The sequence below is a fragment of the Anguilla anguilla genome, chromosome 9, assembly GCF_013347855.1.
Source record: "Anguilla anguilla isolate fAngAng1 chromosome 9, fAngAng1.pri, whole genome shotgun sequence".
NCBI lineage: Eukaryota > Metazoa > Chordata > Actinopteri > Anguilliformes > Anguillidae > Anguilla > Anguilla anguilla.
The window spans coordinates 44,850,668-44,875,881 of record NC_049209.1 but is presented as its reverse complement, the minus strand read 5'-3'; the positions used below and the strand labels follow the sequence as shown (position 1 = coordinate 44,875,881).

The following is a 25,214-nucleotide window of genomic DNA, read 5'->3' as shown; positions in this document are numbered from 1 at the left end:
CACGACGAAAAATGAATTAGTTAAAAATATTTTGCGGCATATTTTATATAAATGTAAAAGCGAATTTATAAATGCGATCAATGTGTGGAATAACAATCTGGATAACCTTCAATCATTAATGTCCATAAATAAAGATCTTCCGTATGTACTCAGTATATACTCAAAGTACAGTGAATCCGTTGAATAACGCAAACATTTTTTGCCGTCATTTGCCATATTGCTCCACGCAGGTTTCCATCCAATTTTTTCTCAGGTTTGCCGCTGGTGTGCGAAGTGTCTTTTACACTTAATTGGCAAGAGATACATAGTTTTACATCAATATGTTAATGTTACAATGTAGTATTGTAGCTAGTGACTGCAATCTAATTGGCTGAAGAAGCACCCATGTGCATTAACAGATCACTCTTAAGTTTGCTGTGTTGAGATTGCTCCCTTGAACAATTATGCAGAATTGCTCATGCACGTGCATTATTTTCAATGTCTGTGACTGACGGTTAATGTCAAAATCAGTTATGAAACGGCTAACGTGGTAGGAATTTATTCGTCTTGTATTTATGGTTAGGTTGTTTGTATGCCGCTAGCAATCCACACCCAACCATGAGGCCACGTTGCATCCATACCACGCGATGTGGTTCATTTAGCTCGGGTTAGCCAGCTAAAAACAGGTGCAAAAGTTAACGGCTAACGTCGATCGTTAGCTTATCGCCAGTAGTCTAACTAGCCGACAAAACGGGGTTATGACTAGTTCGCTAGGTGGAGTTGTGCTAACTAAATTAGCCGATGTTTATGATGGTTGTTAAGCTACAGTGTGTGCAAAATGTGTCAGTGCTGCTAGATTTAACAGATTAACTTGTTTTATTTTCAGACTTCTTTTGCGGAGGCAAGTTAGAGCTACAGGTCACTGGCTGGAGGTAGAGCACAGTTTTCTTTACGGAAAAGCGCCATGGCTGCCATGCCCCTCTTGCCCTGCCCTGTGCGGCTTGGCATAGTGAAGGATGGAGGCCCGGTGGAGCAGTTACATAAGTACACTCTGGAGAAAAACCTACAGAAGATGGAAAAGCTGCTCAAGAAAGTTATGTTTTCTCACCTCTGTCATCTACCTACCAGATATCACAATTGAGATGTTGAATGTGTGAAAATGATAGCGTGGGTTTGCAGGTGGGCGTACTGTGTTACCTTATAAACTGATGCTAATGTGAGGTTAAATCTCAATTTTTGTGCAATAGGTGTGCACGTTGACTCTGTCAATAACCTTGGCCAGACACCTCTGTTTTGTGCATCTCTCCTGGGCCTGACGACCGTGGTTGAGTTACTGCTGCGTTACGGAGCTGACCCAAATCAGTAAAGTTGACGCCCCATAAATGCGTGTTCATGTGCTTTTTATTGTTGTTAGTTCGTCGATCATAAGTTAAATTGGTAGCCATTTACGTTTGGGCGCTCTGTATGCTGGATTTTTAAAAGTTGCCTTTATGTATACCCAGTCGCTGCGAAGACAGGAGCACGCCGGTCCATGCCGCCGTATTCTCCTGTAAACCATGGCTGCTCAGCGGAGTGCTGGACGCCGGTGGTGACTTGCGGTTACACGACCACAAGGGCCATACCCCGCAAGACTGGGCCAAGGCCGGAGCTCAGGAACACAGTCAGAGGGTATGAATATGAGCATCACCTCGCCCACGTTTTCCACCCAGGTCACACATCATATTGTGCCATTTTGCACCTTTATATGTCACCAATCTGTAGCATTGCTACTTGGATTGCGGCCAATATTCATGAAAGAGCGAGATTTCTGTTAGTACAGTGTGTATGTTTTATCTCATGGTGTACAACTTTTGAAAAAGCAGAAAGTGAACCTTTGAATTTTTGATCCAATCTGAAGTATCACTGTCGTAGAAGAAGATACCTTCAGAAAAGTTTGTTGGTTCCCTGTGACTTTTTTAATATTTCTGGTAGGATGTCTGGAAATGCTTGGTCCCAGTCCTGACCCCTAGACATTCATCTTTTACTGTGATAGTATTAAAAAGCTCTGGCTGTTATAGTATTGACACTGTGATTTTTAAACCATTAAAAAGCAAACTTACACAAAAATTGAAAATATACTTCAAAGCAATTTAATGGCATTAAGAAAGTGTCTCTGACATACCTTAATCAATGTGTTGATGTGCGGTTAATCACTTAAAGGATTAAAGGATTCGATGGAGTAAAGGATTGCATGCATCAGAGTGAATGATAGTTGTCCTTTGCTGTCCCCTAACCCCCCTCCTCCTCCACCTCCTCTTTCCCCCTCCTCCACTGACTCCTCCTGTTCCTCCTCCTCCCCCTTCCTCAGATGGTAGACTTTCTGAAACGCTGCGTGTCCCACATGCATAGCCTTTCCCAGCCACTGCAGCCTCAGGACCATCGCCGGACCCCCAGCTCCTCCAAAACGCTGCTGCGCTCCCCGTCCCTGCTGGAGTTTCTCAGAACAGGGTGAGGGCGAGCCACCCACCCACCCCCTCCCCCTACACTTGTACCTCCACCTTATTGGTTATTTTTTATTTTTTTCATTTTGGTGCAATCAGGTGCCATGCTTATCCAGGTCAACTCCAGAACAGGCCGGGAGAAATGCAAGCTCTTCAAGGACGACAATAAGGACGTCTTATGTTCTGGAGGGGAAATTCAATTGCCTGACACTTTCAATTGCCTATTCAACAGAATTGATTGTACAAGTAGCCAGCCTGCGTTACAGTAAGGTGTGCAGGTCTAACAGACATTTCTGAGTGGATGAAGTTCTCTCCTGAAGATGATATCTGGTTCAGGGGATGGGTGCTCATATTTTTTCTCATCCAGGACTATGCTAATATTCTGTTTGAACCGTTCCCCGTGAGTGGGCACACGTTCTCCCATGCTACTGTTTATTAATCTGTGTTCCAGGAGCTCTGACCTCCCCGCGAACAGAAAGCTGAGCACGAAATCGCCCCTTTTCGACACGGTCCAGTGCTTTGGCTTCGGAAAGGTGAACGAGAACACCAACCGTGACTCCCTCTGTGTTGTGACTGCCCACAGTTCCCATTGAGAGCTGGAGCAGAATGTGTTGTTGAGCGTAGCTGAGGTGCAGAGAGGTGGTTTGTTTGCACACACGTTGGGTGTCGTTTGCGTGTTGCAGCTGTGTGTGGACAGGCCCAGGCAGCCCCTGGGGCTCATGGCCAGCTTGCCCTTCGTGGCGGACAGAGAGCTCGGGCAGGCAGACGACGAGCCCATGGTCACCTATACCTGCGAATCCTTCATCAAAATGACCAAGTAAGACCGCACACAGGAGTGCCGTAAGGAGGGGAGGGGAGGAGTTAGGAGGGCTGACTGACAGGAGCCCTCATCAGAATGAATGCCGATGTACAGCATTTTCTGGGATGGGGGGGGGGCCTCAAAAAATATCAGAACGTAGGATTTTCTGGGGTCGGGGGGGGCCAATGTGAGATCTTCTCATTGGTTCCAAAGTCCATGTTGGCACTCCTGGACGCACACACAGAAAACTTGTTAATTGGTGCAATGTCATCATAAAAAGGGTAGGTTTTGTATCTACGGTTGATGTAATGGTAGTGCAAAGGGCACTTTAATGAACTGACATCAGCCTATTGCTTCAGTGACACCTTTGAAACATGTTTAAAAATGTTAACCAAGTTATTGTACCTCAAATGAATGCTATGGAAATGTCCATGACCGGTTCAGCTGCTTTAAAAACTTTATTGATACCACCTTGGATTTTCTTTATTAGTTACAGCTGGAAGGGATGTCGGGTGACAGTGAAAGATCTGAAATCCCATAATGCACTGCAACATGGCAATCAAGTGGGCTACCTGGACCTGCTGATCACCGAGCAAGAATACTGCTGGTGAGAGAGCAATGTGCCGAATAATTAAATGTAGCTTTCAGTTAGAAATAAGTTGAAGTCGAATTAAAGAAGTTTTGAAAAGTGGAGCAGTGGTGTTAACTTCATTAAGAAATCTTAAGATTTTAAGTTTAAGTTTAAGTTTGACAAATATGTGTGCTATCTAGTATGTGTGCACGCATCATGAGTTCTTGTGCCCCTGATGGTATGGTAATGATGCGGTTGTGCCCCTGGTGCAGCCAGCTGTACCACCCTCACCTCCTGCAGTTGCTGGCGGTTGGCATGAGTCCCGATGTGCAGCAGATCCGCTTGGTGTTTGAGAGAGTGCACATGGGGTCCCTCCACACCGTCCTGCATCACAGGGTAGGCAGGACCACTGAGGTTTTGTCAGTGTTAAAATGTTCGTATACGCCAGACCTCTGTTTTTCAAATAGTTATTTAAATTATTCCAACTCCTTAGATGCCGGTAAAACTTGCAGGGTATGGAAATTCTGGGGCAAACATCGTCATGTTTGACTGGATATATTAGCCAATGGCGATACCTCCATGTTTAATATTATAGCATAAACGCAAACTGCAACCAATGATGGAAGAAATAGATTAGCACCGATGTCAGTGTAGGAATGTATTACATTATTAATAAACTGAATTATTTGATTGTTAATCATAAATAATAATAATAAATGTAAAATAAGAGAGGATCAGATGACTTGGGCATCAAAATTTAAGACAAGTATCACAGAACTAACATACATAGTAGGGATTTGAAAGATGTCTCTGCCTAAACTTTTAGTATACATTGTTTCTGCATAAGCGTGCCTGCTCAAATACTTCAAAGTAAGTACTAAAAGTGCAGAAGTGTGTAGCGGAGGCTGACTCCTGTTACCCCCCCCCCCCCCCCTCAGCGTGAGCAGTACCCCGCGCTGCAGGCGGAGGGGGCACTGTCCCTGCTGCTGCAGGTGTGCGAGGCCCTGCTCTACCTGCACGGGCGGGGCCTGGTGATGAGGTCACTGTCCTCCCACGCCGTGCAGGTCGTCCACCCCGGCGTGGCCAAGGTCACCGGCCTCGGCTTCGCCGTCCCCAGGTACGGCACCCCGGTCACATGGTCTGGGCGTGGCTCTCAGTGGCCTTGGGAATGCGCTGGGGATCTTTGCAAATTTTCCTATGACTCTATGTGCTGCTTAAATTTTTGTCCTTTGTAATCGGCATGTTTATGATGGTTTGAAATGGTAACAGATGGAATGAAGGTGGGTGAAAATTATTTAATATTGTCAGATTGTGTGTCAAACTGGGCGCCGCAAGGTATAGCTTATCCACTGAAAACCAGACACGTAATTTTGATACTGTCATATGTCAATAATTTCATGGGAAAATTGGAATGTACTGGAATGTACTTCGAACTCTGTGTCCCATGTTTACACTTACCAAGGAGCCATTGCTTTCAAATTTTAACTAAGTTTCAGGTTCAGACCCAGTGAAATAAGGCCCTTTATGGAGTTTTAGGTCTGTTTGACGAGGCTCAAGTTCCACACTGTCACATGACCTCTGTGTTCTCTGAGCAGCTGTGAAAGTGGGGGCCCTAGCAGCCCCGCCCCCCTGCCCCTCCCCCAGGAGCTGTACAATTGGGCAGCCCCAGAGGCCATCAGAAACGGGGCCTGCTGTGGAAAAGCAGATCTCTACAGCCTGTGTGCCCTCATTCAGGAGCTCTTCACAGGTGTGTCACCAGCAGCACGCGCTGCAATGTGCTGCGTTGTAGCAGTTCACAGTGATGTTTTAAGCAGGTGTGCTTGGGTGGCCCAGTAAAAGTGCAGTTTGCAATGTAGGTAAATGTTGAGCTCTGGTTTCCCATGGTACCTTTCAGCTCCACTTCATAGCTAATTTTGCTCTCACCACATAGTTTTACAGGCCTTCAGCTTGTTCAGCCTCATGGCCTTCAGCTTGTTTTTAATTGTCCTTAGTTTTGTGCGGTAATGTTATGAGTTTAGCCTTTTAAAGATGTTGGGAGCTGCCCCCCTGTCCTGTTCACAGCCCCCCTGTCCCTTTCATGGTTTCCAGACGCGGTGCCGTGGGGGCCGGCGGACCCCCGCTGCATCCGGCAGGCCGTGGAGTCGGGCCTGGCCCTGGCGGCCGATGGGAGCATCCCGCAGCCGTACTGCCAGCTGGTGAGGGCCGGCCTGCGGCCCCGGGCCCAGGAGCGGAGCTGCAGCCTGCAGGACCTGCGCTACCTGCTGCGCTCCGACATCAGGGTACGCTCATCAGTATTTATACTCTACACTGTTTTATTAAATAGCAGTTGAATTGAAAATATTTGACTTGCAGGCTACATTTTGAAAAAGGAAGCTGGCCCCCCAGGAAAAAGTAGTTTGTATACGCCAATGTTGGGGAACAACAATAATATCAGTGGTAGCATTCAGCTCTAATTCATATTTGGCTGATTTCCTGTCGCTCTATAAAATTAATTGTATAATGGTGCATTGAAGTCTATGGTGTGTGATAATTATGAGAAACTGGGCCCTATATGTAAAGAGTAAGGTCACGGAAGTTTCCAGACTCGAGGAGACCTTGCTTCGTGACTCATGAGGTGCCCTGCAGCAGGTGGATGGCGGGTGTTGACGGCGCTGTGTTTCCCAGGAGCTGGCGCAGAGCGGAGGCTGGAGGGGGAGTGGTCTGTTCTGGGAGACGGCGGGGCCCGGGGGGCGGAGCCCGGAGCCCACGCAGAGCGGGGATGAAGAGCAGACGGGTGAGGCTGCTGCTCGCTCAGTCACACTCAGCGTGTGAAGCTGACACCCACCACCTGCCAAATACTGGTAAAATTCAAACTGTGGCTGGTAAGATTTTCTACCCTAGCAGCCACTTTGTCAGGAAGCAAACCAGGTTGAGTTATATTGTAAAAGGTAATGTGACCGGTGATTTTAGTTTTTCCACAAGCCGCTCTGGCCAGTGGCTGAAAGAGGTTAATTTCATGCCCTGCACACTAAACGGTTCAGTGTTGCTGTAGTGTTCTGTGAGCCACAGCAGCTGCTGGTCTGACCTCAGCTCTTCCCCAGGCTCCGGGCCTGCAGCAGTCAGAGATGAGGAAGGGGATCCGTGTGCCAAGCAGTCCGACAGCATGGTGGCGCGGGAGATCGAGGCCCAGCTGAACCAGCTGGACCAGCTGCTGGACGGGCAGGAGGAGGGGGAGGAGGAGGAGGACCCGACCGCCTCTGACCAGTCCTCGCCGCTGACCACCTTCTGCGAAAGCCTCTCCCTGGACGACTGCCGCCCGTCCCTGGACGACCCCCAGTTGGAGAGCTCCGGGGACTCCGGGTCCGAGAGCAGCAGCACCCCCCCCGGGTGGCCCGAGCGGGCGGGACCGTGGGGGGGCGTCCCGGCGCCCGAGCCGGCCAGCAGGGAGGCGGAGCACATCGGCTCGGTGGTGCTCAACCTGAAGGTGTCCCAGGTGCTGCTGCAGCAGTCGGAGAGCAGCTTGCGGGTCGTGGAGGCCGCCCTAGGAGCCGGCCGGGGCGGGGGCAGGGGTGGGGGCAGGGGCGTGGACGAAGTGGACGGGGCGGGGTCCGACCAGCCCGACGGCGGGCGGAGAGAGGGGGGAAGAGGGGGCATCGCGGGGGCCCAGTCTGAGCACGTCCTCGCCAGAGCCACCGGACCCCCGTCCCGCTCCTACCTGCCCTGCCGCGGGCCACGCCCGGGGCCCGGGACCCCGCAGGGAGCGATCGGCGACCGGGAACGGGGCGCGCGCCGTTCCGTCTGGGAGGAGGAGCTGAGCTTCTACAGCTCCGCCCAGGAGGAGAGCTTCGGCGACGCCCAGGTAGCTCCCACATCCACGGAAACGCGTCCCTCATTCAGACTGACAGCCTGCCCGCTGCGGCTGACCACAGTCACTCACAGACAGATGAAGTCTATTCACTGTGTATTAATGCGACCCTGCTCCTCCCCGTCTCGGGTGTAAATGAGCAGAACAGCATGGTGACTGAGGACTCGATAGACTGGTAATGGTACTGCATTTATTCATGGCAGCATAGCCACGGAAATGAAAAATCATATTCCTCGGGTTACCTTCTGCTGTGTACAGAGGCAGATCAGCCATATGTGAGATGTTGTGCTATAGTTTTATACTAGATCAGGTTTTCAACCTTTTCTGATGCAAGGAACCCCCACCCAGCCTCAAAGGCATCCAGGAGACCCAAATTATAAATTAAAATCTAGGGGCGACGTAGCTCAGGAGGTAAGACCGATTGTCTGGCAGTCGGAGGGTTGCCGGTTCAAACCCCGCCCTGGGCATGTCGAAGTGTCCTTGAGCAAGACACCTAACCCCTAACCCCTAACTGCTCTGGCGAATGAGAGGCATCAATTGTAAAGCGCTTTGGATAAAAGCGCTATATAAATGCAGTCCATTTAAAAAGGGTTCCATTTTAAAAAAGGTTTTATATTTTGAAATATTTTCCCAAATCTATATGTTGTTATTGCATATCATACAGTACATTCAATGGCCCCCCCCCCAGGGGTCCGCGGACCCCCTGTTGAAAGGCCAGACTACATGGTGGCTAGTGGAGTGAGCTGCGGTTTGCTGTTTGTAGGCAGAGAGGAGCAGTGTGTCTACAGGAGGGCCAGAGAGAGGAGAGCAGCAGTCCACCTGCAGACAGGGCTTAGAGGACAGGTACAGCTGTACAGGGCTGCACAGCCACAGTGCTACGTCACCTGTAGCCGCTTATTATCATTCCATGTCATATGAATGGTTACTGAATAATTGAGTGTTAAGTTAACCTTTTTGTACCATTATTATATTTTTAACCTGATCATTGAACATTTCTACAGAAGCTTAAAGTTTCAGGGGTTGGATGTACCTTTGGCTGGAAACTGTATCTACATCTGTTACCTATTTGTATTCTTTTTAGCAAGGGAGAGAGTCCATTGACTACTAGCATGTGCAATAACACATGGCAAATGTTAGCGGTTTCTTAGCCAAGGAGGGCCCTGCTGTTTAATGTGTTTTAATGATTCATGTGTATTTGTGTATGTGTTCGTTTTGCTCTGTGTGTCCGACCCCTCCCGTTGCAGGACGTACACACTGTCTACCTCAGCGTACTCCCCCTGCGGCAGCCCGCGGCTGGGCTGGTCTCAGCCGTCCACCACAGCCAAATGGACAAGTGAGGCTCCCGGTCACACAGTGCCTGTCACCTGAAGGTATTAAAGACGTTAACTGTGCTAATGTTGCGCTTTTCTGCTGTGTGTGTGTGTGCTTGTGTGTGTGTGTGTGTGTGTGTGCGTGTGTTTGGTGTGTGTGCATGTGCTGTGTGTGTGTGTGTGTTTCTGTGTGTGTGTGTGTGTGTGTGTGCGCGCGTGCGTGTGTGTGTGTGTGCGTGTGTGTGTATACCCTCAGGCGAAGTGTCTGAGGCGGTAGCCAGGATGACCCGCGGGCGTTTTGGATCCGCCCCCTGCCCCACTAGCAGCGACAGCGAGGAGACGGACAGAAGGATGTGGGCGGGAAGGCAGGATCCGCTGGGCCACAGTGACCCTCGCGGGCGCGTACAGGAACTGCAGGAGGTGGACAGTGGCCACAGCAGTGCAGAGATGGAGCACCTCTTCAAGAGCTTTGCAGGTGACATACATTAGCAACAGAATGTAAAGATAAATCCATAAAAGCTCCATGCAATGAGCAGTATAAGGCAGCAGATCTCTGCACACTTCAAAATCACTTGGCCAAACCACAGCACAGCCACATCTCATTTTAACCAATCTTTATACTGTATTTAGCCCTTTCTCCCCTGTTTTTCCCATAGTCGTGTACTCATCCCATCACTTGCAGCATACAGTTTGGGGGAGTGAAAACATGCTGCTCTCTTCCAAAGCCGTTACTGCACACGACAACTGTAACCGTCACTCACCCAGTGACGCTACGCCCAGTCACTGCACCTCACTGCAGCCTGGAACAGTGTGCCCTGGCGCAGTCAGGATTCCATAACACTGTGCACTTAGACCCTGTGTTTCTCAGTGAAAGCCCCGGCGCCTGTCTTTCCAAACCCGGTTTGTGTGACCGCTGTGCTGTGTGTGTATGTATGTATGTGTGTGTGCGCGCGTGTGTGTGTGTGTGTGTGTGTGTGTGTGTGTGTCCGGCCAGGTATCCAGAGCGAGAGTGAGGGCGACTCGGACTTCCACACCGTCAACCGCACCTTCGGCCTGAGCTGTGGGGCCTGGGAGGGGGCGGGGCAGAAAGAGGTATGTACAGGCCTTCAGCAGCCAATAAGAGCCGGTCTCAGTACTCTGAGGTCAGAGTGCAATGAAGAGTGCAGTGAAAATGCTTTAAAGTTATACATAGAAATATCATTTCATTGGGGCCTCTATATCTTGCTGAATAGTTCCCATTATGTTCTCTCATTGGCTGTCACTATGTTTGGAGAAGAATTTAGAATTATTTATTATTTTATGTATGATGCGTTTCTTTTGGATCTTCCATTAGTCATAGCAAACATGTATTTACAGTCAAAGAGAACAGACCTGCCTCTATGGACTGGGGGGGCCACACCTATCATTACCCCTACCTACCTTGTGGCTGCACTGACGCTATAGGGTGTGGGTGTGCTGAACAGTGCTTGTTTGTGCTTTCAGGAGGAGGGCACCTCCGATTCGGACTACGCCCAGTCTCCAGAGGGTCCCTCCAGCGTGTTCTACACCCCCAACCCAGAGCTTCAGCCACACCCCACAGGGAGGTGCTCACAGGTGGGGTTTCCCTGCATCATGGGGTGACGGTGCAGATGACATCACGAACTACTCGCACAGCAGACATCACTGAAATGGGATGGGTGTATATGTCAGAGAGTGCCAGCATGTACAAAATGTTTTTTTTTTGTTTCATGACGACTGTAGGAACCCATCCAAACAACATCTTCTAAATGGAGTTTTTACTTGTTTAGCCCAGTTTGGTTGGTGTGCTAGCACAGCTTGTGATATTCAGCATTGCAGTACCCATGGTTACAGGGCCAGGTCAGCCGCCACTGCTCACTCATGGGTTTAGAGAGTTTCCCGCAGCTCTGCTGTAGTTGGTGCGGGAGATTCGGTAATCGGCGGCCAGGTCAAACGCAGGCTCTGCCCCGCTCCAGACGCCCAGCTCGGACGGGGACCTGGAGGTGACCATGGAGGTGTGTCAGCCCACCGCTGGCTCCGGGGGAGGAGGAGCGTCGGAGCGCTCGGGACCTCCTCCAAACGCGGTTCACCCGCTAAACGCCGTCTTACAGAGGAGCAGCCACAGCCCTCAGCGAGGTAGGACCCCCCCCCCCCCCACTCCCCTCCATGTTATTGTGCCTCACAATGCCTTAAGCCTCAGCCTGTCCTGCTGCTCGCGCCACTATCCCGCTCGCTAACGTAATGGCTTCCCATCGATCAGTTTTTTTTTTTTCTCCATGCCGAACGGATTGTGAAACTGAACCACCATGTCGGGTTTGCACCTTGTGACCAGTGTTGCCAAAAAAATCTCACAAGAAGTCGCTATTGGTTCTCTGAAAGGTCGCTAACAGTCGCTAGATTGCGTTAGGGGGTGCTACCGTGTTAGTTGCTAGGGAAGTCAAAAAGTCACTAAATGGCAACACTGCTTGCGACCTGTTCCCGGTTAACCCCGCGGCGCGTGTAGACCGGTTTCCTCGGTGTGAAGCTGTACTCCGCTCCGCAGGAGGCCGTTCCCCCGCGGCGGAGTGCGCGGTGACCAAACCCGCCGCTGGTCAGCAGGCCCCCTCGGCTGTAGCCAGGTAACAACGCCGAAACCACTTAACACTGAAACATCGGGCTGTTCCCACAAACATAAGCACATTGTACACCCTGTCAGACCTGGGCCAAATACGTATTTGTTATGGATTCAAATACTTTTTTCTACGCTTTACTGAACTTGTCTGGAGTATTGGAGCCAATGAAATACTCTCAAAAAGTTCGAACCCCACCTTCGGGTCTTATTGGCAAGCTCAGTTACACTAGGCCAGATCAACGGAGCACAGAAAAGTATTTCAATTCAAAACATACGTATTTGACCCAGGTCTGCGCCCTGTATACACCCTGCCATTTTAAGATGAATGCCAAGACTTGACTAGAATGAACCCTGTGCAAAACATGCTGGAGAGCGCTGATTTTAAAACTGGGAGTTGTAGTTTGTGGAGTTGTTCTGGGGTGTTGGCCCATTCGCCTGGTGCTGTGTGTGTCCCAGCGGACTCCCAGACCTGGCCGAGCTGGCGGAACTGTCCAGCATCACGTGCTCGCCCGCCCAGAACCAGGAGTGGGCGGGGCAACCGGCACTGCGGCCCAGCCCACTCGGCAGACGCCCCGCCCCCTGCAACAGCACCCCTCGAAGCCCAGGTACCCACGCCTCCCCCCCAATACCCTGGGACTGACCCATCTGGGCCCACTGCCTGAATAATGTTTGGAAACAGGATTGGGGTCAAATCCATTACAGTGAATTTTAAATGTTTTTTGATGCTCTCTGAGGATATATATGATTATGTAAACAATAAGAAACTACAAGTCCAGCAAAAGTGGACACAGCAAATTTGTGAATCAAAGTTGTCACACTTCTGAAATGTGTCAGATTTGCTCTTTGGTGTAAAAATTGCGCTGATGACGGTGGTGATCTGGGGTTGTCTGTGCCAGTGGGAAGCCCCCACCACAGGCCCATGGATGCCTGCGCAGCGCCCCTCCCCCACCTGCCGAGTCTGCTGGACACCTGTCCCTGGAGCGACACTCCCTCCCAGACCCTCAGCACCGAGAGCTTCGCCACCGCCACCCCGGGAGACAGCAGCACGGTCAGACCTGCCCTTTCACCTCAGCACTTAACATGCCCTGCAGCAGAGTTCCTGTCAGACCTGCAGCAGAGTTCCTGTCAGACCAGCACTAGAGTTCCTGTCAAACCAGAGCCAGAGTTCCTGTCAGACCCGCGCTAGAGTTCCTGTCAAACCAGAGCCAGAGTTCCTGTCAGACCCGCGCTAGAGTTCCTGTCAGACTCGCACTAGAGTTCCTGTCAGACCCGCGCTAGAGTTCCTGTCAGACCTGCGCTAGAGTTCCTGTCAGACCTGCGCTAGAGTTCCTGTCAGACCAGCGCTAGAGTTCCTGTCAGACTCGCATTAGAGTTCCTGTCAGACCAGCGCTAGAGTTCCTGTCAGACCTGCACAAGAGTTTCAGTCATTGTGGCCATGTTGGCTTATCACCAACCAGCATATTTTTAAATATTTTGTAGAATAGAGAAGAGGTTAGAGAAAGTAATGAACTATATAAAGTTGCAAACTTACAAAGTTGGCCCAAAACCTCATGACTAATCCATAGTTCTATGTAGGTAAATGGCAAATCGATTCTGTTCCAGAGAATTCTATTATTTGGAGATGTGCTTCACACGACAACGCGTACGTGTCGTCCCGGGCGCCTACCTCACAGTATTCATGTTCAGTGGCTTTAGTGCTGATAAGGCTTCCGGTTCAGCCGAGGCTCAACGCCGGCTCTCTCCTTACCCAGACGGAGACGTCAGCGTCCAGCGTTCTGCGGTCTCCCATGTGGGCCCAAGAGACGGACACCCCCACCGGCCCTCGGGACCCCCCCGCGGCGAGGGGGGCCGCCAGCGCGTCCGCTAACAGGGACGCCGCGCGCCCCGGAGACGCCGCACCAGCCGTCAACGGTGAGACCGCGGGGGCGGACTGCTCGGAGGGGGAGGCCCAGACGCGCGGCGGGGGGGCGGGAGTCGTGACGGCGAGCGGAGGGGAGGGGCTCCCCGCGGCGGAGCGCCCAGACCTCGGGCGCGGTGACTCAGAGCGCGGCGACGCCGACGCGCCGGCGGAGGGAGGTGAGGCAGCGCACGCCGTTCCGCACGCCCGTCCGAGCCCACGCGCTCCGCACGCGCTCGCCGTCCTCACAAGCGTCACTCAGTCAGCTGACCCGTACAGAGACCGCGGCGCGCTTCTTAGCAACGTTCCGTTAGCCGCGGGGAACGGCTCCGTCTGTGACGCGACGGCCTGGATTAGTCTGAGTTTCTCTGCGCAGGAGTGGAGAATTCGGGGGTGATGCCCGAGGACAGAGGAAAGCCCGGTGAAGAAGAAGGGACGCCTGACGGAGAGACGCTGGGTGAGGGTGGTCCCAAACGGGACGAGGGATTCGTGAACCCCTGTCAGTGTCTGACCTCCACACCGTCCCTCTTGCACTCGATTTCCTGCCTGCAGTTTCACTGTGTTCTGATGTCTGCTTGGATCAGACAGATCCATTGCATTTGATAAGTGTTCCTCCTATTTTTGTAGGTTAAGTAAAAAAAGCCAGATCGTACTGGAAAGAGATGGTTTGTATTCTGCTTGTATATCAAGCCGCTTCACACCATTAATACTGAGGGAAAACTCACAAACCTTCTCTGAGCTGTCTAAGCGTATATCTGGCCTCCATCCATGTGCACTCATTTTTCTGGATAGTTAGCTACTTACATGCTGTATTGCTTTTTACATGGTCCTCTTCAGCATTGTAGCTAATGGAGTGCACTCCATTTATCAGAATCAGCGATCATAACAAATTAAATTCTTACCTCTGGGACAAACCTATATATACACCCATATGCATTGCTCCACTTACAAAAATGAGCCACTTACAGTATCCTAATTTACTATGATAGATTCATATAGTGTTTGAGGAAAGCTTACTGTACTGTTCAGTTAAAATAAGGATTCGTCTAGGACAGTGGTCTCCAACCCTGGTCCTGGAGAGCTACAGGGTCTGCTGGTTTTCATAGTGACTCTGCACTTCATGAATCAGTTAGAGCAGTAGATTACACAGTTAACTCAACTCACCTGGTGTCTTGAGTTGGGTCTCAATTGGGTGCTGATTTTAAGGTGAAAACAAAAAGCAGCAGACCCGGCCTGTAGCTCTCCAGGACCAGGGTTGGAAACCACTGGTCTAGGACATAGCTGTGTGTTTCTACAGTCTACACAAAACTCGTTGTTTCCAGTACGCGCGGTTAACTTCGGGCGAAGCCAGAAAGAGGTGGTTGGTGAGTGCTAATTCTGCTCGTTTCCGCGTCCAGGCAGCGGCCCGGGCCGCGACTCCGCTGCGGTGGACGGCGGGGCCCCCGGAGAGAACGCCCGAGAGAGGACTCCGTCCCCAGACGATCGGTGCGTCATGGAGGAGACTCAGAGGTGCGAGCTGCTTACGTGCGACACGCTCGCGTTTTTTTTTTCGAGCCGGCCAAACTTCCGTGTGCGGCGGGGTTGATTCCATTTATATCCCGACAGCTCATCATCCACTGATGGAACATTATGGTTTTTCACAGTTCACAAATGACGTATCTGTTAGTGAGTGTTCTGAAATGAAGTGAGCAAGCAAGCAGTGAATGACATATGATGCTCGAGTGCTTCCCCTACACAGAGCTCACTCCACACTGGACGCAGACCTGCAAGGCCTGCTGTTGGAGATGGCCACCGGCCAGAGGTTCATGGAAAGCCCTGGAGCCATAGAGCTTCCCAGAGTGCAGTGAGTGGGCCAGTCCTGCAACTTCATTACCGCCTCCACTGGATACATTTTACCAGACGGTTATAGTCTTAACCAGACCTGGGTCAAATACTTTTCTGTGCTCTATTGATCTTGCCTGGTGTAATTGAGCCTGCCCATATGACCAGACGGCAGGCTTTTTGAGAGTATTTCATTGGTTCCAATACACCAGACAAGATCAGTAAAGCATAGAAAAGTATTTGAATCCAAAACAAATACTTATTTGACCCAGGATTGGTCTGTGTGGTTCTGGCATTGCCATGGTGACTGTGTTTGAGCCCCGACAGGGACGCAGTGTGGGGTGAGAAGACCAGTCACCCGGGAGGGGACAGTATGGAAGCCGTCCTTGCAGAGGGGAAGGAGGCCTTATCGTTCCCAAGAAAGTGACATTCTTAAACCAAACCACTGGCATAGCACAGTTAAAACCTCATAAACCTTGCACTGCATCTCTTAAATACTCATGCTCATGCAGTCGTGTTGTTATCACGTTTGAACTTGTACTCCTCCCACAGACAACTTGGACCTTCAGGAAGAGAAGCTAGAGACGGTGAACCATGAGTCCTGGAGCCGGCCTCACAGGTACGGTGGCCTGTCAGCCCTAAATTCATAGTCATCCAAGATTTCTTCTCCTTTTGAAGTATATGTATTGTATTCAGCATAAGGCTGTATAGAGCAATATTCCTGATCGTAAAACCTTCTTCCTTAAATTAGCTGCTGGTTAATGTTTACTTTAAAATTATTTTTCAACTTCTATTCTTGCCACAAATCCAAAGTAATCGAATTCATGAAATACAGAGGAGTACTCTCAGTCCTTCTCTTTACAGACCAGCTGTTTTCCATCTCTCATTCAGTGAAATTCTAATCCAGTAGCTGCACTGAGGAAGCCATTTCCAGTATACACGTTCTAGGGTATGTGCTGCAATTGCACAATTGTCATATTCGATCTTGGTAAAGATTTGAATCGGCAGCTGATCCGAAATGGCAGCTTCAGTCAGTCACTTCAGGGCACTGCATCTGGCACCATGAACCCTGACATTAGGACTGCTGCGTGATTTCAGGATGAATTCCATCATGGACCCAGTCATGCTGAGAATGGGGAGGTTCCTACTGATGGGAACACTTCAGTTTTAGCTGCTGTGAGTTCAGCAAGCTTATACACTTATTTCTTTGAGAGAGTCAAATCGGAGCTTTTATTTAGAAGAAACAGTTACATTATTATTCCACTGGAATCAGTGGCATTCCCGAATTTGAAAAATGTTTGATCCATTCTTATACTACACATGTGGGGGAATTAGCAGGTTCCATGTGGAGACATGCAAGTGGTAAAAACCTACGATTGGATCAAACCTATAATTTGATATTTGGGATTAAGAATTTCCATTTTTGCGCTGCTTTTCAGCTAATGAGCCCTCCCTAAATTCCTGTTCCATATGATTGTAATTGTAGTGTTTTGTTGTACAAAGAGGCTTTCAGTATGAGCACAAAAACATTTACATTGAAAGGGAAAGTGAAAGTCAGAAGGGAATCCCAAAATACCCCATAAACACATGGTCCATTGCAGATAAAAAAGGGAACAACCCAGTAATTCATAATGAGTTTAGGTCCTGGAAAGTAGGAGGAGGACCGTGCTTATTGAAAAGATGTCCTAAATACTAGATTGCTTTCCCAGTGAGGAAATGAAAAGGGTGAACCGCCTGGAGGCACAGCGCAGTTGGGAGAGATAAGTGAATGAGTGTGCCATTTTGTTTTGGAATCTGTATGTTATGTCAGTTGCCACGTTGAATTTGTTTCAGATTTTAATTCGCATTTGTTAGTCATAATTCTAGAGTACAGCGTTATCGAACCTCGTTTTCCATGATTACTAAACCTAAATTTTATATCAATAGGTAATATGAAGCTAAATTTATGATGGAACCACACTTATACTGTACAGAGAAAAGAGTAAGGGGGAAACCATACACTACAATGTGTAGGGTGACCGACTCTAAACCCATCACTGTCAGCGCTGTGGCCAGATCCCAGGAAGCAAGACCCAGCCCAGCCCAGCACATCACTTTGCCCCCTTAATCTGAATCCAGTGCCAAAAATAAAAATCATTCACTCAGGAGGGGGCAGGCAGGACTTGTAAACCTGTAGACCCCCCCCCCCCCCGGTCCACAATCACTCACAACACCACAATTACATTGCCATTAATTTCATTGAGTCGTTTTAGTTTTGGATTCATGGCTATGGTTTCACTAACGTTCATTTCTGCCAAATCATTCCTGGTCTCTTTTATGGGATTTAAATACCAGTTGTGAGGTCAAGTGAATAGGCCTCGTAAGTGTGCACCCATCGAAAATACCCTGGAACCAACCCTGAAACACATGTACAACTAAGTGTTAATATGCGAGGGTGGACAACCCCATCACGTGCCCCATCTGACTCCGTTGAATGACTAGAATAGTTAAATGTGTATCCTCACATGACAGTGAGTAACACTAATCTGTTTTTCCCCTCCTTGTCATCATCATAAGAGTTATTGTCTTGGAGCAGACTCCCCCTAAAGGTCAGACTGAGTCAGAGCAAGTGTTGGACAAATGACCAGCTTCCTGCCAAGGGTGATGAACAATTACGACACCACTGCCAACAACCTACCCTCAACTCCCTATTCATACTGTTAAGAGCTGTAAAAATGTGAATTTACACGTTCTTTTAATTGACAATCGAGTGGCAACTTTTTAGACGTTTCCTGTACCTTATACCATGTCTTAATGAAAAGACAGAATGTTGAGAGATTTTAATGTTACTCTCCAAATTTTTTACATTTTTGTGTTAAAATGCAGTGTTTGGTGTGTATTCTAATAGTATTTCATAGTACAATAGCCCCTACTGTTCATTTTTGTGAAAAGCTCACTTTGAATGCAGTGGGATGCATTCTTGGATTCCTAAACATCTAATGTTGTAATTATTTTCCTTGCACCCATCGTTATTCTTGGTGAAATTTGTACAACTTGAAGTTAATTTTGCAGTTTCTTGCGATTTTTTTCATGGTTTTTAACCTTGTTGCCCTATTCTTTGCATTTTATTCCAATTGTGAAATGTGCCGTGCTTTTGTCAAGTAAACACATTGTGATGAACACAGTGGATGATAAATTAATGACAGTTCCCTCATTTTTATTGTAACAATTTCGAATAACATTTAGAATGCTTTGTTTTTAAAAGAGAGTTCAATACCTTACATAACCATATTTCAAAATGACATTTTAAATAGCAGAAATGATAAACACAAGAATACATTTTACAAGACAACATGACTACCACTAATGTGTCCTTATAAATGAATGTTGCTTTTTTTTCCAAATTATTTCCAGTTAAAATGCTGTTCCATAATTGTTAGGTACAATATAAAGTAATATGTAATGTTAAAAAACAAGCCTTTTTGACTGTGCCATAGATGAACTGGTAAGACTTTCTTCTAGTAAAATAAACTTTTGTCTTGATTGCAAATGTCTTGATTTTGCCAAGTGCATATGTTTGACCATTTCCTGTTCTTTGAGCATATAAATCACTAAAACTACAGATGGCATCAACAAAATGATTTTTTGTTTTGTATTTGTTTTTTTAAAAGGAGTGCAAATGTCACCTCTTCCATGTACAATATGTGGTTTATGCTGGGAACCTTTTCATGGTTAAAGTGCAGCTGAATAAAGGATTCCAATGCTCATTTGACTGAATCCCCCTGGAATGCTTACCCTTTCTCCTTTGTCAAAACAAAGTCGAGACTTCAGGATAATTACAAACAAGTAAAAACACAGTGTACTTCTGCCCGCTTTGGGGCAGGGGAGGAAGTTGCTGGTCCGTTCAGTCATCGTCACCAGTGCAGACCACCTGCTGCCCGTGCGACCAGCCATTTTGTGTTTCTCTGTCTTCAGGAATCCCTTCACTCGTCTCTCAGTCTCTCCCTGCCGGGTGAACGAGTCCCTTCTTGTCTAGCTCGATGACGGAGAGGTGCTTAAGCGTTTTCAGCATGGTTTCGTTCGCCTTCGTGTTCATTTTCTTCACCTGCTGCAAGCTGAGCGGCCTACAGGAGAGACAAGGGCAGAGGTGAACAATCCTCGCAAGACTGACAAACAAAATTAAATTACAAGCATTTTTGTACTTTCGTCTGCACTTGCTGCCTAAGGATATTTTAAAGGGGGCAAATGGAAAATTTTTCCCCATGCATGGTGCACAAGGCTGAAACGCAATAGATTCTCTTTACAAGTGGGGGGGCGGGGGTGGGTTGGCTGTGTCTCTGCATGAAAAAAAAACTTGCCAGACCTGTTCTTCTTGGCTGCAAAGTGCTCAGACAGCTGCTTGTACAGCGCGTTCAGGTCGGCCAGCTTGGTGTCGGACCGAACGCTGCGCGGGACACCCTCGAAGTCCGCTTTGCTCAGCTCCGCAAACTTGGCGGCCTTCGAGTCTGCGAACGCAGACAAACACCACTGTTCTCTCGGCTCGTCTTGAGGATTCTCATACTCGTCTACTCTTCAGAGAAATACTGTCTGTAGCACTCTAGCACCATCTATCGGGTGAGAGAATTTCTGATCTTTCAAATTCCTGGTCAGTTACAAATGCTAAATTCCATAGTCGCTCAATTCCATGTTGAGATGGAGGTTTTTACAGACACTCCAGACACGATATCAAACTAAACCAGCATTGAGGTACCGAGATCTCTCGAACGCAGCAAGCAAATGTCTCTTCTTACCCTGTGGCAGCACGGGGGCGGGCTGTGTGTCCAAGGCAGCTGAATTCTGAGCAAGAGGAGAACGTAGGAAACGTGAATAATCGGTTTAAAAAAGGTCAAAGTTTGAAGTCAGCTGAAAGACACTTCGTGAAATCAGAGCGCTTTTCTCAGCATCATTTCACGCGCAGCGAAAGTTCCACCTCTAAAGCAAAGAGGCTGCACAAAAACACTACGTTTTGTCAAACTACTTTTCAGGCCTTTTCAAGTTTCTTAATGAAACCACAACTTTGTTTTTTTTTTTTAAATATATATATTTTTTTGTATTAACATCTGAATGCATTTTCAGCCTAAGTGTAGGCAAAAGCAAAGAACTGATGGCCTCACCTCTGACTCATGCTCAGAGGTTGGTAAGCAGAGAACCTCCGCCGCTTCCTTCTCCTTCTCTGTTAATGGTGGAATCTAAATAAAACCGTTTCAGGGTTTAAACATTTGCCTTCTAGTGCAGCTGCATTTAGACACTGGTTAGAAAAAAAAACACTAGGGTCACCCATTATAATAATCAAGTCTTTTCAGCATTCAAGGTGTGGGTTTGGCAGGTTGGCACTGTGCCAAAAAGTAGACGTTACCTCAGCATCTGCAGTCTGCTGCAGCTCCTGTACAAGCTGCACTGTCGTGTTGAGGTAGCTCTTGATCGACTCCACAGACTGCTTCTGTTCGATCGCGATCTCCTCCATCTGTGCACACAGGGCCTTGTGTCGAACTTTGATGGACGACAGGTTTTCCAGAAGCTTCACTGGATTCTCCTGCATCAAAGCAAACCATACATACAGGCCGTGGATGTGTAAGAGGAAACGGTGTGATATAGGCCAACTTAAAGGAACCGGAGTACAGCAGACTCTGCAATTAAATATGCTTAGTCAGTGCTCAGCATTTAGAGGGCTACTCAAGTTTAAAGAGTCCAAAAGGCTCTCCACGTGATGTGTGGACAAACTGCCTCTGGGGACTCACCTCTGCTGAGCCGTTTTCAGGAACACTGGTCATGAATTCAAATTTCAGCTGTTTCTCCATGCACTCCAGGTCAGCCTCCGCCTTCTGGAACTGAAAGGAGAGTCAGCTGAACACACAGCAAGCCTCACCTCTGTCCCTCTTTCACTCCATATGGCAGACAGCAAGTGGTTACCAAAAAATAAAATGAACTGCTCTGTTAATGAACTTGCTTCAGCATTTGCTCAAATTCGTGTTAACCAAAGCAAGTGTAACAGTCCGTTCTGAAAGGTTCCCTAGAACATGATGAGCAGCTCGCGAGTTCTGTGAAAGACCAAGTGAAAGAACTCATTACTAGAGCTGAGGTGCCTCACATGAGTTAGATGGACATCGACAAACAGGCGATAAAACACCAAAAAGAATTATGGGAATAGACTGTTAGTTTGTAGTCCTAAAACCCGAAAGTAAGTTCGTATTTTTGATCCATGGGTTCCCTCGCCGGATTTCCAATGCATTTTCCCCATAGGAATTTCCTTTTCCGCCGAAAATGAGGCCTGTGGTGATCGAAAGCCTCAGGGTGTTTCACGTTTTGTTCTACGAGATAAATTACACCCATTAATATCACCACCGTAGACTTAGAAGCTGTAATGCGCTTTTAAAAAGTAAGTTGCTAACAAGTTGCTATACTGAAACAATGGTCGTATTCTGGCAACCGCCACTCTAGTTTCCATACTAGCCCGCCTGCAATACAACCGTTGTAGTTTCAATATAGCAACTTGTTAGCAACTTACTTTTTTTTAAAGCACATAACTGCTTCGAAATCACGGTTTACATATGAATGGGTGTAATTTACCTCGTCGAACAAAACGTGAAACTGTCTTAGGCACACGTTGACCACAGACCTTATTTTTGGAAGAAAACGAAATCCCTAGAAGAAAAGAAGTATTGGAAATCTGTCGAGGGAACCCATGGCGGAAGAAACGCCCGGGTTGGCCTACAAAAACACGTCTTCGCTGTAACACTATTCACCACTTAACACTGAAAAACAGTTAGTGTCAAAGTAAAACGATGTCTTGGATCTGACGGGCTTCCTCCGATTCCTGGGTAAAAATCTAAGTGAGATGGTAGGCAGAGACTGCTTGTTGGCATCTGGGACCGAGCGCTGCCCAAACACTGAAACCCTATAAGCAATATTGCACTACTCTGAACAAAGTGGACAGCAGACAATACTGATAGGGTTCCAGGACTCAGGACCAATCCACGACAGTTTACATAGCAAAACGTAGCCTACATAGCCCAGCTAGTGGAGGACTGTTTTTTATTTTATTTTTTTAAAAATAATAATTATTCCTCTTGATATTGTGAAGTGGGGCAAACAAATGTTGACTGTGACGAACCTGTAGTGTTTTCATGATACCAAGCATACCATTTGATTTCAGCACCTTATCATGCAACTTTATTTTGAACATGAATTATCGGACCTACAGTACATTTCACAGCTTCAGAACAGTTTAAAACAATTGTTCTACATAAAGCATATAAATTGCTCACAACTGAGGGTAATAGTCTAGCTTTACAGGACTTTCAGCCCACCCCTAAAGTTATGTAATCATTGTGCTTTAAAGGCGAGGCTTTGGTGTGAGAACTTTTGCAAGGCGAGAATGAGTAGTTCATTTTAATGCATATTCAAACGAATCACATTTACTTGGCAGGATCATCTGTGTGCAATGATGCCTAGACTTTATTTTGAATTCAATCTTTTATGGCTGTTTTGCCGCTTTCAGACGCTTTGACAATACTATTGCACTGCTAGCTGTCCAATACAGTAGTGCAATAAAGTCAGAGCGGCTGCTAACAGCACATCCGTTGCCGAAAGATTTGTACAGCATCACGGTCCATTTGACACTCTCTCTGGGAACAAAACCTGGCCAATGCCCTTTTAACATTGCACTGCTTTCATTACAGGGTTACCAGTAGTACAACATAAAAGGGGCACTGGACAGACAAAACGTCCGGTTCGTCCGTTCTGTGGCGTTGCACCTCCAGGCCTAAAATAAAATTAGAATATCAAACCTAGTTGATAATGGAAAAAACGGACCCATCAATGCACCCATGGGCATAGAGTAGTAACTAGTAACAGTTCAAAAGTTAGCAGGCCTAGGCCGAACGTGAAGGCGTTACGTCACTATATAGCTATCTGAATGCATAACATAATGCGAAGTTACTCTGAAATGTGTATAGCTAATGGTAATTGCTTTCGAGGAGGGAAAACAATCTGACCAAATGAACAGGGGTTTTAGGCAAATCTGTTAAATCGCAGTGTTGCCAGACAGTTCCATTATCAACTACATTTTTCTTCAAGTGGAACTTCAAGATCCAGCGACGATCCTTGCATCCGGTTTTAGGATTCTTTGCTATCCATACATCTTAAAGAAAACTAATGATTCTACTTCGGAGCGCGAAACTTCACTCTGAAGTAACTCACTTTTTGAAACGTTAACGGTCACGTACCGGGAGCGCGCGCGGTCTCAGAGACACGGACACGGCCTCTTCTCTTCCACGCGCAGTTTTCTCGTATCCACACTCATTGTGAACAGTGTTTCTAGCTAGCCCCAATATGTTACCTCGTTTATTACCTAGCTACACCTGCTTGTTATCGGAAATATACGTCAACGTTTCGTTTACGTTTTCAATATGTTACTTATTTTCTCCTAACGCATACCTACCGTAGCAGCTAGGTAGCTAGCTAGCCCTCGCTAGTTAGCAATTCTTGCGATGGGAAAGGCAGGAAAGGAGAAACTGATTCTCATTTGCTGTTATAACCCATTCCCTAGCTCTTGTTTGCACGAATGAATTTTGACAACAGAGCAGCGGTTGTTCGCGGCACGTTGCATATAACAGCAGACCAGTCAATTACTAATTTTTCGTCTTTATTTTTAAGATAAAACGGCAGCTTACCATCGCCTCCAGCTTATTGACTGCTGTCTCCATGTTGAATAGTTTACATTCCTCAGGCAGCCCCGTAAATATAAAGCTGGTTCCTCATGTAACAGCTGCTACGATTGGCCAGCTGTCAGGAATAGTGGTGGGGGATTGGCCAGTTGGCAGACTCGGCAGTCGGGGAAATGGGCGTTGGAAAAGAGGGAGCTCATAAAATGGCGTTCTGAGCACTGATTGGACAAACTCGTCTTAACACATCAATTGGAAAATGCCTGCTAAATTGTGTATCCGCTATTTGTAATTGTTCCCCAGGTGCAGAAAACATGCAATGGATTGGCTTTAAGTGGTCATATTGTTGCTTCAAGAAAGAATAAACACAATTGGGCGAGACTTTGCAGTTGATAATTGGCCAAAACCGGTTAGTGTGTATTTTTTCATTGGGTCATATGCCAGTGTAATTTCTGATTCGCTCGTTTTGCCGTTTGTGGAGTATTTATTGGACACGGACGCCCGTCCTCCCGCCCTATGAGTCTGAACTTTGAACCGCTGTAAAAGGGGCCTCCAAAAGGATGGACCCGGTTTTCATTGGTTTTAATCAGGATGCCAGTGTAATCAAGCAGCTTAAAAATAGTGACCCAGTCTACACACTGTATTTTCGCAACTAAAATAATGACACTTAGCTTATATTTGAAGCCTGGTGGCTAATTATATACAAATAATAATAAATTATTATTTGTATATACTTAGATCTATAAAATATCAAAATTCAGAGGCCACTTTAAGGTCAGGGCACCCTAACCTGAGTGCAGAAATCGCTTCATTTTATTACAGCATTTATCCTAGTCCTATACTGAGACATAGAACATACCTAATAAAACAAGATTTCCGAAACCATCAAAATTAGTCCGGTTAAACTGAAGTTGTACAAAACACATTTGAGAGAGGGGTTTTGGTACCGTCTAAAAACCAGCATTTTAATTGGTCGTGTAAATTGGCAGATTTAGTTGTATATGTATTCGTCACTATTTTCAGAAGGTGGGGTTATGATTGTAATCCGCCTCAACACAAAGAAAACCAATAAAAACTGCAGTTCTTGCACCAAGGATTCATTAAAAATGTACGCTATTTAAGTCCTCAAATTGGACGTTCGTATTGCACTGCTATGGGGTTACGCAAATGACTGACAAATCATTCAGTCAATAATAGTTTGATATACACAGAGTTTGACCAATC

General features: G+C 47.4%; 2 protein-coding genes across 2 annotated transcripts; one reads left to right on the top strand and one right to left on the bottom strand.

Moving 5' to 3' along the window:
- Positions 1-426: 426 nt before the first annotated feature.
- Positions 427-19,009, top strand: LOC118236570 (inactive serine/threonine-protein kinase TEX14-like). Its single transcript, XM_035435061.1, has 30 exons — positions 427-529; positions 866-1,073; positions 1,227-1,341; positions 1,482-1,647; positions 2,327-2,466; positions 2,911-2,992; positions 3,143-3,276; positions 3,749-3,865; positions 4,102-4,225; positions 4,768-4,946; positions 5,425-5,576; positions 5,918-6,108; positions 6,494-6,602; positions 6,910-7,667; positions 8,437-8,516; positions 8,918-9,006; positions 9,240-9,458; positions 9,978-10,075; positions 10,466-10,576; positions 10,957-11,116; positions 11,523-11,598; positions 12,048-12,196; positions 12,488-12,639; positions 13,343-13,667; positions 13,865-13,945; positions 14,886-14,997; positions 15,227-15,331; positions 15,637-15,728; positions 15,862-15,928; positions 17,866-19,009. The coding sequence occupies exons 2-30, from the start codon at positions 944-946 to the stop codon at positions 17,930-17,932; spliced, it is 4,380 nt and encodes a 1,459-aa protein (XP_035290952.1). The 5' UTR covers positions 427-529; positions 866-943; the 3' UTR covers positions 17,933-19,009.
- ska2 (spindle and kinetochore associated complex subunit 2) lies at positions 18,489-24,176 on the bottom strand. Its single transcript, XM_035435287.1, has 7 exons — positions 24,000-24,176; positions 21,066-21,155; positions 20,684-20,860; positions 20,442-20,516; positions 20,079-20,124; positions 19,652-19,793; positions 18,489-19,412 (listed from the first exon to the last, which is right to left on the bottom strand). The coding sequence occupies exons 1-7, from the start codon at positions 24,030-24,032 to the stop codon at positions 19,283-19,285; spliced, it is 693 nt and encodes a 230-aa protein (XP_035291178.1). The 5' UTR covers positions 24,033-24,176; the 3' UTR covers positions 18,489-19,282.
- Positions 24,177-25,214: the final 1,038 nt, after the last annotated feature.